The sequence below is a fragment of the Leguminivora glycinivorella genome, chromosome 14 (genome assembly GCF_023078275.1).
Source record: "Leguminivora glycinivorella isolate SPB_JAAS2020 chromosome 14, LegGlyc_1.1, whole genome shotgun sequence".
Lineage (NCBI taxonomy): Eukaryota > Metazoa > Arthropoda > Insecta > Lepidoptera > Tortricidae > Leguminivora > Leguminivora glycinivorella.
Window position 1 is genome coordinate 19,820,158 of NC_062984.1, and position 11,881 is coordinate 19,832,038.

The following is an 11,881-nucleotide window of genomic DNA, read 5'->3' on the forward strand; positions in this document are numbered from 1 at the left end:
TTAAGTAAAAGATTTGTTAATATGGTATTTATATCCTTGATTTTCTTACTTATCTGATGCTCTATTTCGTTCATGGTATAAATTGTACATTACGCTACAAGTGCGGAAAAGAGGGAATTCGAAACATGACCGAAGGAATAGATCGTCAACTGTTGGAAACATTGCGTAATATATTCTAATCTTAAAGAGAATATGTTCTCAATGGCAACTAGGTAGCATGAAAATTATTTCATGAAAATTTCCAGTAATTGACGGAAATTTTCAAACTGTTCTTCAATTGCTAGTCACAGGTGTATAGAAAGAATTGACAGTAGTAGTACCGCGGTATAATACTGCAGCTGTAGCTAATTCTATTTCTGTCTGAATCCGAACTGCACCTTAAGGACACTACCACCGCGGTTAATTCCTCATTTTTAGCGTTCCAATTTCAAATTGTGGTTGCGGTTGCCCTGTTATTGTGAGGTATGACGCCAAAAGGGTATGGAATTGTTACGTAGATTAGGGAACTAATGTGAATTTAAGTGAGGTAAGGTGGGGTTAATTGGACTATGGGATATGTGGCAGATCTTCATGCGCCGTAGATTCATTTATTTTTTTAAATTAGTTTTTAGTAAAAACAATCGTGTTACAGTTAAGTAAATTACCTATAATTATGCGAGCGAGCATTAAGTGAATGATGCAGTGTACTTTAAAATTTAAAAAAAATCATCTTTTGTGAATGAAATAAATCGGTCATCGAAAAAGTAAACATTTTAATAAAATTTACAAAGTTTATGATTTGAAAGAATATTTTTACATTTTGATTTCATATTAAATTAAAATTAAAAATGTAAACTTTCAAAATAATTTAAACCGCACAATAACTTGTTAAAGAATCACACAATATATTGTTTAAGAATTATATACAAGTTATGTACTTAGGTATGAGGAACGTTATGAAAGTGAGCGGAGCGAAAGTGGATTTTCAGGATCTTAGCAAATAATGGAAGTCCTTGAAATCAGCCTACTGCTTCCCGGAGAGCTGTACATAATATTTGTATGTAGGTGTACATAGTTCTTTTTTAAAAGCAAAATCAACTGTCGAAGTATTGGAACCCGAGTGGGTGCGAGATCTTGTAGTGTCGTACGGCGGGTTGCACCCGAGGCAGGATTGATGCACGCCAAGATCAACGTGTCCATATGAACGCTAAAAATAATTTAAGTATTTAAGTAAACCAAACCGGTGATTACCAAAAAAAAACAAATCATTTTGGAAAACAAAATTAATTGTCGAAATCTTGGAAGCCGAGAGGGTGCGAGATCTTGTAGTGTCGCACGGCGGGTTGCGCCCGAGGCAGGATTGATGCGCGCCGCCCGCTCGTCGTCGGCGCCGGCGCAGCCTCCATGCGCGCGCCGGGCATTATTGAGAAGCGCCTGAAAACAAAAGGACCACGCTGAGTTTTTGAATTATGAAAAACTAGTTAACTTCGCTTGTTGAAATGCTCCATATAAATTTTCACCCCCATTTTAGGGAAGTGCCTAAGAAAAAGACAAAAAGTAGCCTAATAATATGTCACTCTCCATCCCTTCAATTAAGTCCACTTAAAAAATCACGTTAATTCTTTGTTCCGTTATGGACAAACAAACAGACACACACGCTTTGTCATTTATAATATGAGTATGAATAAGCTGCTAAAGACATATTGATTAAGGGCCTAAAGAAACTGAGAGCAGGCTAACGTTCTTACCACTAGCTAGACCAGCGGAAACAGCAGCCACAGTATAATAAAGAGTACTATGATATCGTGCCTGTACCATCCTGTACCAAACTCTCTAGTGTATAATTATTATCTTTTATAATATATCACGCACACACACACATAATATATCTAATACACACTACTTATACACATATAATTTGTTCCTAATATAATATACACATGTAAATAGCCATTTTTGTTTTTCCTATGTTAAGTATTAGTTATTACCAACATGTAGTAAGATAGTTATTTCGCCTAGACTTTAGACTATCTCACTATAGAGAAATATTAATTTCAATATCTCCCTAGACTAAATTATACTTTTAACTTAATTTTTCTGTACCTAACGTAATTAACGGGTATTGTATTGGTTTGTAGACCCCCTACCTTGCCGCTGGAAGAGCGGGGTCTCCTGCTACAAGTATTGATATACTTAATAGGAGGTCCCAACCCTTTCTTACCTTGTAACACAATATCTGTGACCAATAAACGATTTTTCATTTTTCATTTTCATAATCTAGGCGTCTTCACTAGTAACTTATGGTCCATATCATCAAAGATTATTAAATAGAGTATTCAATATTCTCTGACATCATGTATCCACTGAAAACGCGTGCCATATATATGACCAGTGGATACTCTATTTAATAAGGCAAACAATGTAGTTTAAAACATGGAAAAAATCGGATAGTTGATATTTGACCCCCAGTCGTAATTGCCTCGCTGTACCTTACAATTTTAATCAAGTAAGATTTTAATGCCTAATGCTGATATAAGACTGCAGTCTACTTCGTAACTTCGTATAAAGTTTCATCCCAGAGTGGATCAAACTCTGCATGCAATAAACTGAATTTTAGAGTTCCTCGTAAATACTTGATTGTGAAGATATTACTTTTTCTTCGATAATATAACGCACAAGGCTTCCAGTAAAACTTTGAAGCCATAACTTTTTCAAACTCCAAGCGACCATTACGAACTAGAGAAGCAAAGATTTTTAATTTATTTTCAGATTTTACTAGAGTTTGTAAAGTATTAAAATAGTTTGTTAAGCAGTTTTCCTTGTTTAAAGATGCAGAGGGAAAATATAGCATAGCTTGTGGCCGCGACTTTGTCTCCATAAAATTATTTAGTTCATAAAATTTTAAGGCGAAAATTAAATTTTGGCAAAATGCTTCCGTCAATGTTAAAAATCACCTGGCAACGGGAACTGTAGACATCCTCCTGAACAGATGTTCGGCGGCGGACTTTAAGTCATCGTCCTGCATGAGGCTCACCATGTCCTTCTCTCTTTTAGTTAGCGGCTCCTCAGAGAGCAGGATTTCCCCTTCGGTTGACACGTTGGCGCACTGCGAATACGTCACTAATATTAGCAGCAAAATGGTGAGGAAAACATTGTTAGGAAATCGGACTAATTCCATTAAGGCCTAGTTACCCTGCGGGTTGGAATATCCGTGGCAGTCTCTTTCGTTAAACGAGTGCCTACGCCAAATCTTGGAATTAGTTGTGAGAGCGGACACCAGGCTCCCATGAGCCGTGGTGAATGCCGGGATAACTTAAGGAGGATGATGAATGGTAAGGAAACGAAAGGGTCGGCGCAAAGCTTTGAGTCGACAAAATAATGTCTGTGACAGCTTACGCTTACGATTATATCGTTATCGTAGCTAGCTCTCTATCGCTCTTCGACATTTGAGCGACAGAGCTTGACTGCGTTTCAATTGGAGTTTAGCATCAATCAATTCAACGATTGCCATTTTCGGCTAGGCCAGTTGGAGCCAGGGTGGCTTCGGTAATCACAGCATGGGAATAGAAATTACAAGTTGTACTAAAGCGACTGCTATTATGACCTTCTAACTCAGAGGATAAACTAGGCCTTATTGAGATTAGTCCGGTATCCTTACTATGAGTTTCATAAATATGAAAGCTACTATTACATAATATCATTAATCCCAAAATAGAATATTGTAAAAATTTTAATTTTATGTTTTGATTCTCTTCACAAATGTTTACCAGAAAGAATAAAAGTTTTTTTCTTCTTTCAAATTAGCGAAATCTTTTATTCTGGAAGCAATTTACTAATGCGTACGTTTACCCCACATGACTTTACTCATCGGTAATAGCCAAGCCACCAGCGATTTTCATACCATCATGTTAATTTTTTTTTTATTTACTCAAAAAAGGTTACACAGTATTATTCTAATTATAGTATTTTCGCCAAACTGTATGACAGTTTGTTGGTTTTTGATCGCGTATGATGTCCCACTTATTCCATTAAAACAAATAGGTTTCCCTCAGCAATTCCCGTCAACTTTGTACAATGCCACGTCAGCAAATTTTAATTGATCCTATTTTGTTACCAACATTTAGTAATATAATTCGACTTTCGTAAGATATATACAGGATAATTGTTATAATTAAGAAAATATAGATACTAGAGAATCTTAATGACGAAATAAAACTTAATAAAATCTCAATTAATCAACAAAATCTTGGTAACAAAATAGGAATTAATAAAAACAAATTTAACTTTTCCCTTAATTTTTGTACAAAGTTGACGGGAATTGCTGCCCTATCTAGCTAAATACTGTCATTCAGCCTTTCAATTAAAAGTAATCAACCCCAGAGCATAAAGGAGTAATCAAGACTGCCTTCAACCCGTCCTTAATTATTCTCCTAGTGTTCTTAGCCTCCTTGCTTTAATAAGGTCACTGCTTGACTCCAACTAGGAACTTCATTTTAGAGCAATTAAAACCAGTGAAGTTGGTAAGGAAATTTTCCGGTTTTTGTCTAAGGTATTTGAATAGTTATTTAAACTATGTCAGGGTGCCAAAGATCTTTTCTAACTTTTATCACTATTCCTAGCCGCACTTCAGTTTTGCCGTATCCAGTCGTACGATTAATGAAATAGTGTGTAAGCCCTATACGGATCATAAATTAAACCTAACATTAGTGTCATCGTTAACTAAGAGATGTTTTGAAGCCTCGAGCTAAAGACTAGCCTGTTAGTTGCCCTGCTTTTTGAAAAGCGTGGCAAAGTTCCAAAATAAAGTAGGTAAACTATTATACTTAAGGCCAATACGGCTGTGTCAGGGAAAGTGTGTCTGGCCTGCACATTTGCCCTGTTTGATACAGGTTCATACTTTTGCTACTTGCTACTCAAGTTTAGTGATAACTTTTAAAGAGCGTGGCATGATACGTACTGTCAAAGAACTCGGAGTTATATCTAAGTTTCTAGCCAAAGATGAGCCTTCTATACTACTTACTGTGTCAAAGAATTCGGAGACATCGCCATATCCAAAGGATCGAGCCAAGGAAGCGCCTTCTAGTAGCGCGGCTCGAGCGTCAGGTCTATTGTTTTGGAGGACGTGGCATCTTGCCAGAAGGAAGGTGGCGTTGAGGAGCCACACGCTTTGGCCTGCCGATCGGGCTTCTGCAGAAAATAAAAAACCGGCCAAGTGCGAGTCGGGCTCGCGCACAAAGGGTTCCGTAGCAGCAAATATAATAAACTTATTATGTCAATTTATACACCTGCCAAAATTACAGTTAAATCAACCTATCTCAAAAACTATAAGAGATACTTTGATCAAACCAAAAATCGTTGAAAGAGTTAATTAGCATGCATCACCTCTATTTTTTTTAGAATTTTATACCCCGTAGTTATAAAAATAGAGGGGGGGGGGGACATACTTTTTACGACTTTGAGAGCTGATATCTCAAAAACCGTTCACTTTAAGAAAAATGTTTTTAGAAAACTTTATATCATTTTAAAAGACCTTTCCATTGATACCCCACACGGGTATGTACATCGAAAAAAAAATTTTCATCCCTCAGTTACATGTATGGGGGCCCCACCCCAATTCTTTTTACTATTTAGTGTCATAATTTTGTAGCGGTTCATACAACACATATTCCCATCAAATTTCATCACTGTAGTACTTATAGTTTCCGAGTAAATCGGCTGTGACAGACGGACAGACGGACAGACGGACAGACGGACAGACGGACATGACGAAACTATAAGGGTTCCGTTTTTGCCATTTTGGCTACGGAACCCTAAAAAGGCACTATCATTCGCTTGCCCTTATCCCAATGACTTGGGGTCGGCACAGGATGTCTGTTTCTTCCGTACCTCTCTATCGGACGTCATCTCACCATTCACTTGCAGGCGTTTGCATGTCGTCTCTTACACAGTCCAATCACCTCTTCTTTGGTTTTGCACTCCCGCATCCTACCTCCTCAAAAAAACCGGTGGAACCAGGGTCGATGACGGACTAACTAGGTCCTAGACTAAGACTACTGTTTAAAACTACTAGCGAATTCCGTCTCCGCCTTGGGTGGGAGGAAGGGTCACTATTAACCATTCGACCACGTACTCCTAAATCACCAACCTGCTTGGCACTTGGTAGAATAATATCTAGCTTTCTGTGCCTTCTTGGTGTCAGCATAGAGGCGAGCTAGCTCGTGCAGGATGTAGCAGCGTTCGGACGCACGCTCAGCTAGGGCCACAGAGCGCTCGAGGTTGCGTAAGCGAGTCCTGAAAACGTCGAGAAAGGTATGACAACTCGAGGGCGGATCCATTTTCGTACCCAGTTGGGTCACGTGGTCAATGTGCGGGCCCAGCCAGGGGCCAGGTGGTCAATTTGTATGGCCTACATTAGCCCCCCCCCCCCTCCTAGAAAAACGTCTTGTTATGGTTTTTATAATAATTTATATACCCTGATTGCCCGGTCCTATATTGAGGCCGGTGGCAGTCGGGTGGGCAGGTAGTTAGGATGTTAGCCACGTAAGCTGCAGACCTGACTGCGGATTCAATTACCGGTTGGATTGGAAGAGCTGGCGATTTCCTCGAACAACGTCTGATACGCATTGCGATACAGCGAGGAAATGCCGCCAGTATCTTTGGTACAATGCCTCAAGGGCCTATTTTAGACATTAGCTCTGCTAGCTTTTAAGTTTAGTCTTAGTTTCTTATACACCGTGTTTTTTTTGTTTTCCGTTAAATTCGACACGTGGTTAAGTTCATTATCAGGAACCACAAATTTAACTAAAACCAAAACTGATATACAGATATCAGTTTTAGTTAAATTTGCAAAAAAAAAATTTCATCATTTTCATCCATAATAAATGAATTTATCAGTCTGAGAGACCCTTAAGAATAACATTCAAGTTCAAGTGATTGACGGCACATGTCAAAACAAATAACATTAGGAATTGGTAAAGGTTATTATACACGTATTCAGTAATTATCTTTATTTTTTTAATAATTCGATAACCGTAAGAGTTAAGACGCTTGTTTCTTAGAGAAATTTATTGTATTTGATCTAAAGAACCTTCCCTTAAAGTTAACGGAATTCAATAAAAACAGGGTGTATAGTTATGTAAATATGTTCATGTAAATAAAGATTTTTCTTCAGTTTTGTTAATGTATGTATTAACACTATTAACGAACAAAATATATTAGAAAGGTGTGTAAATTATGCTGACCTATCATGTGTTACGACATCCTAAACGATTCAAGATTAATACCTGCAGTCTGCACAACAGATATCTAAACGACATGCTTAACAATGGGCTGTGACATCGTACATCAATTACATCATAACATAACATAACACTAAACTTTTCAATCAATGAAGCGTAGCAATCGTCATTAATCAATGCTATTATGAACATGACATGTATGTACTTCATTGACCAATTAGCAATGCAATTCGAAAGGAGGAATTAAGGAGCTGAGAGAATTGTTAGTGGTCAAAGTCTAATGCGCAGGGTGAGTGTTACGTGAGAAATTTTACTATTATAATAAACTAGCTTTTGCCCGCAGCTTCGCTCGCGTTAGAAAGAGACAAAAAGCAGCCTATGTCACTCTCCATGCCTTCAACTATCTCCACCTAAAAATCACGTCAATTCGTCACTCCGTTTTGCCGTGAAAGACGGACAAGCAAACAGACATACACACTTTCCCATTTATAATATTAGTATGGATAATAATAATAATCATTAATGGTACGGGCAAGGGCAACATCCGCTCGGTGTACCCCTTACATTTCATTAAAGTGTCAAAAGGGCCTCTACGCGTTGGCTTCGGCCCGCGCACGTCTCCCAAAGGTCCGGAACAACATTGTTCCGTGATGGGAAAGACATAATCATGGAAAGGATGTGACTACTGCTATAATAAAAGTTGACACTTCGGCCCGTCCCATCCCGTTTTAGTACGTTTTCACATTATCCGATCCAATATCTGACGTAGGACCGATATTCCACATACCATCCGCCATCTTTGATTTTTGTCTTTGAAATCCTTCCTACATCCGATATCGGATCGCATAATGTGAAAACGTACTTAGAGCGAGTCATTCTAAACCGTAATCAGACGGAAAGTGTGTGATGTAACGTGAAAATGTAGAAATGAACTCAATACCAGCATCGCTGATATTCGAGTCTCTTTGTGGCACCGATGTGACTGCACGAAATGGTCGGCCGTCGGTAAAAGGAATACCTACCTCATTTCCCTGTACGTTTCGTTTCACGCTAGAACCACTAGGCTAGGGGCAGGGAATGCGGAGCATGCTTCCTTCCTGACTAACATTTATAGACTCCGCTCTGATCTTGCCCAATGTCCTATTTTTAGGACGGAAGTATGTAGCGTAACCACTAGTCTAGGGGCAGATCATGTGATGCATACTTCCTTACATATGCCCATACTTTTAAAAACGAAAAGAAAAGTTACCTGATATTTTATCTTAAGTATATCATTCATTACAATCCAAAAATTTAAATCACCTTGAACTTTAAGATTGTTTGTTGTTTAGGTAATCACTAAAAATCACATAAGAATCCTTTTAAACCTTTATTATGCCGTAAAAGGTTTTAGAAACGAAAATAAAACTAACTCATAGGTAGTATAATACAATCCAAAACTAACCAGTAAAAATTATATGTGTAATTGTTAGCACACAATTAAATTTTTAAATTAAATGGAGTGATTGTAAAAGAAGTAAACTGTATTTAATAAACAAATCTAAGGGGAGCTTCTAAGGGGATCGTAGATAAGCCCTGCACCACTGAATAGTTGTTCACTCGCTACTAACTAGGTGGACAGGACAAATATTGGCGCGCAATGGAATGAAGCGATTAATGTTTAGTATCGCAGCACGTGGCAAGCGGAGAGATGAGCGAATGATAGGTATAGACCTGTTGGTCTTTGATGTACGCCGCTCATGTCCCACCGTCGCGCTAGGTTCCGACATCCGTTAAAACTTCCGTTTGAAAAATAACAGAACCGGAACAGAAGCGGATGTGTAAAACAAAACGGAAGTTCCGCAGTAACGGAAGCAGAAGCAGAACTCCGTTACATCCCTGGCCCATACACAGACTTCGTTTTTAATGTGACATTGGGCCATTCTAACACAAGTTTATGTCCTCACAGTAGGTGTAGTTCTGTAGTGTACATCATCAGAAAGTCATAGAAAACACACGGCAAACAAAACTGACATACGTTTTGCGTGGTGTTCTTAATACAGAGTGACATAATTATTGAACTGTGGTCCTGTTAAAGATGACATTCGGTATATAATTATACTTTGTTTATATTTTTAGACATAGATCTCTAAAATCATCTGGAACACCTACTGCCATGACAAAAATTGATCACCTATTCCGCTGGAAGAAATCACTTATTGTGACAAGTTCTGTTGTTTTGCCTTGTATTTTTCTGTGTTGAAGTATAAACAGTATTTATATTGTATTGTAAAGTGATCTATGGCCAGTGCTTTGCGGGCTTCCATTGCGATGGGGAACCACGCCAGTTAATCGTATACAGGGTGGATTAGACAAGCTTAATCGGTTTAAAGGAACACTATCTGGTATCTAATTATCATAGTACTATCGTGTGTTATGTAATCTAATTACAGCCACATTCGTGCTCTGATTAAGGCCATATTTTATCCACACAGTTCGACAGTAAAATTCCAAGATTGAAATTTTTGTTTAAAGAAGCATCACTTTTCACACTTACCATTACCACAGAATATAATTATAATAGTACAAGTACAGAAGGCTCACTCCATTGACATTCACAAAATGCCGCCATTCTGAATTCTTACCTACATTGGCAAACGGACCGCACGCGAGCAGCCGACATTGACTTTTAATGCGCGGCGCTAAGGTCGTCATCAGTGAATGGGCCGCGTATGTACTTGTAGCTCGGCGAAAGAATCGCGACGTGAGCCGCCCCTGCACTTACTTATAGGTGCCTATTTTAGGCACAGTCGGTAAAGAGATTATATAAAAATAAAAATAAATTGTTTCGCTGTCTTACGTATGTTGATTTGAAAGGGCACTGCAGTGTTGCAACTTTCATTATTATAATTTGTTGTGTCTTTGAAATTGCTTGTAAAACTTCTACACGATTATTTCTAAATAAAATTAACAAATTGTATAAAATATGCAAATACTAAAAATCAAAATAAATTTGGACGGAATTGGAAAGTAAATTTAATAAATTAAATCGACATTTTCTCCATTCTTATAATGTCCTAATATTGCGTTAACTTTAATTTTTTACAAAGTTTCCTTATTATAAACAATAAAGACTCAGTTTTCCTACTTGTATTTCTTTTTCTTTCAAATTGTAAAGATTTATTTTATTTTCAAAGTTGGGCACATCCTGTACCTAAACAATTCCCGTTTAGAGTTAAATGAAAAAGTGAAGCGTCTTAAAGTTTCCTGCTTTTTACAATTCCTTTAATTTCTTATGGGAGACGGATCATTTAAATAAAAAGAGGAAGTTAAGTACTTATTTAATGAAGCCTTATTTAGTATTGTTCAGAAATCAGTGAAAAAAGAAAATAATACTTTTTGTACTTGTAGGTACAAACAGCAACACCCTTAACTAACCATCGGTAATAGACTATGTCCTTGTAATAAGGATTACAAATGTACAGCTAACAGTGTTGCTGATGGTAGTGACAAGTACAAAAAGTATTGAAAATGGTACTATAAGCACTGCATAGGTAATTATTGTTGTAAAATAACTCACTACTAATACTAATACAATATCCTCTTCTATAACAGTACTGCATGCAATGCGAATCATTGACAACAGGTTACGGCTGCGTGCGTGCGTGCCTGAGTGTGTGTGTGTATGAGAGGGAGAGAGGGAGAGATACTTACTTGACATCAGTATGAGGCGCCATAGGCCTGGCCCGCCACAGCGAATCTTTGCTCGGTTCCCTTGACAGTGCAATGCCAAGCATGAGGAATGCTTTCTTTTCGCGATCCGCTTCGCTCATGCTTTCTGCGACTCGTTTCTAAAATAAAATGTAGTCAGGTCACAATTAAAATCATTGCAGATGTTGAGATATTTTTACGTTATTATAAAGTAATATGGAATGATTATTTAGTTTTCTTTACCAACTGACATTTTGCTAAAACGTAATTTTTCTGTGATCACAACCACACCCAATGCAACCTTCCTGGGTTGGATAATTTGGAAGATCAGTGACCTATTTTACAATAGTGACAATTGTCGCACAACAGTGACACATCGCCGTTAACAGCCTGTTCAACAAGAAAATATGGACGCCGAGTTGAGAACATTAGTTACTTATCAACCCAGAAATAGGCACAGAATGTCAGTGTCAAGTGTCAAAGTCACTGTGGTGAAATAATCGACAGATGAAAAGATTATGGGACATCAAATACGGTAAAAGATTCCCGAGAATTTACGATGTCAAGGTAACATCCAACAATCACCTGATCCAGGAAAGCCAGAGCAACAGTCGAGTATAGCTCCTGCAGGAATTTCTCTTTGTCCGGCAGCAGGTGAGCAGGCTTGCGAGCGATTTGTTGCATGGCGAACTCCGCTAACTCCAGACATCTATCAATCAATCAATCAAAAGGTTTATTTGTAATAAACTTAAAAACCACACATTATCTTATCATTATCTTTATATTCAGTAATGAACCTCCAGGTCTTTTTTTATCCAAATTACTTAGTAGGTACCTACATTGTAGTACACCAACTCATTTTGTTTATGTGACTGTTTGTGTTCTAAATAAGTAAATTAAAAAAAAAAATACGCAAAAAGGTATGACTAAAACCACATGTTCCCGCCTCAGCATAATGCTGACCCGGGAAGTCA

At 37.8% G+C, this 11,881-nt stretch overlaps 1 protein-coding gene across 1 annotated transcript; it reads right to left on the reverse strand.

Annotated features, from left to right (window-relative positions):
- Positions 1–753: 753 nt before the first annotated feature.
- On the reverse strand, positions 754–11,606 carry LOC125233695. The gene is made up of 6 exons (XM_048139782.1): positions 11,493–11,606; positions 10,911–11,047; positions 6,125–6,270; positions 5,000–5,166; positions 2,934–3,085; positions 754–1,413 (listed from the first exon to the last, which is right to left on the reverse strand). The coding sequence occupies exons 1-6, from the start codon at positions 11,589–11,591 to the stop codon at positions 1,263–1,265; spliced, it is 852 nt and encodes a 283-aa protein (XP_047995739.1). The 5' UTR covers positions 11,592–11,606; the 3' UTR covers positions 754–1,262.
- Positions 11,607–11,881: the final 275 nt, after the last annotated feature.

Bases quoted from the DNA above. Each gene is read 5' to 3' on its own strand.
- LOC125233695 (XM_048139782.1), bottom strand. From the start codon at position 11,591: ATGCAACAAATCGCTCGCAAGCCTGCTCACCTGCTGCCGGACAAAGAG. The intron at 6,271-10,910 runs GTAAGTATCTCT...CGACGTTTTCAG, and splicing joins GCGCCTCATACTGATGTCAA to GACTCGCTTACGCAACCTCG. The intron at 3,086-4,999 runs GTAAGTAGTATA...ACGTATTCGCAG, and splicing joins TCTCCGAATTCTTTGACACA to TGCGCCAACGTGTCAACCGA.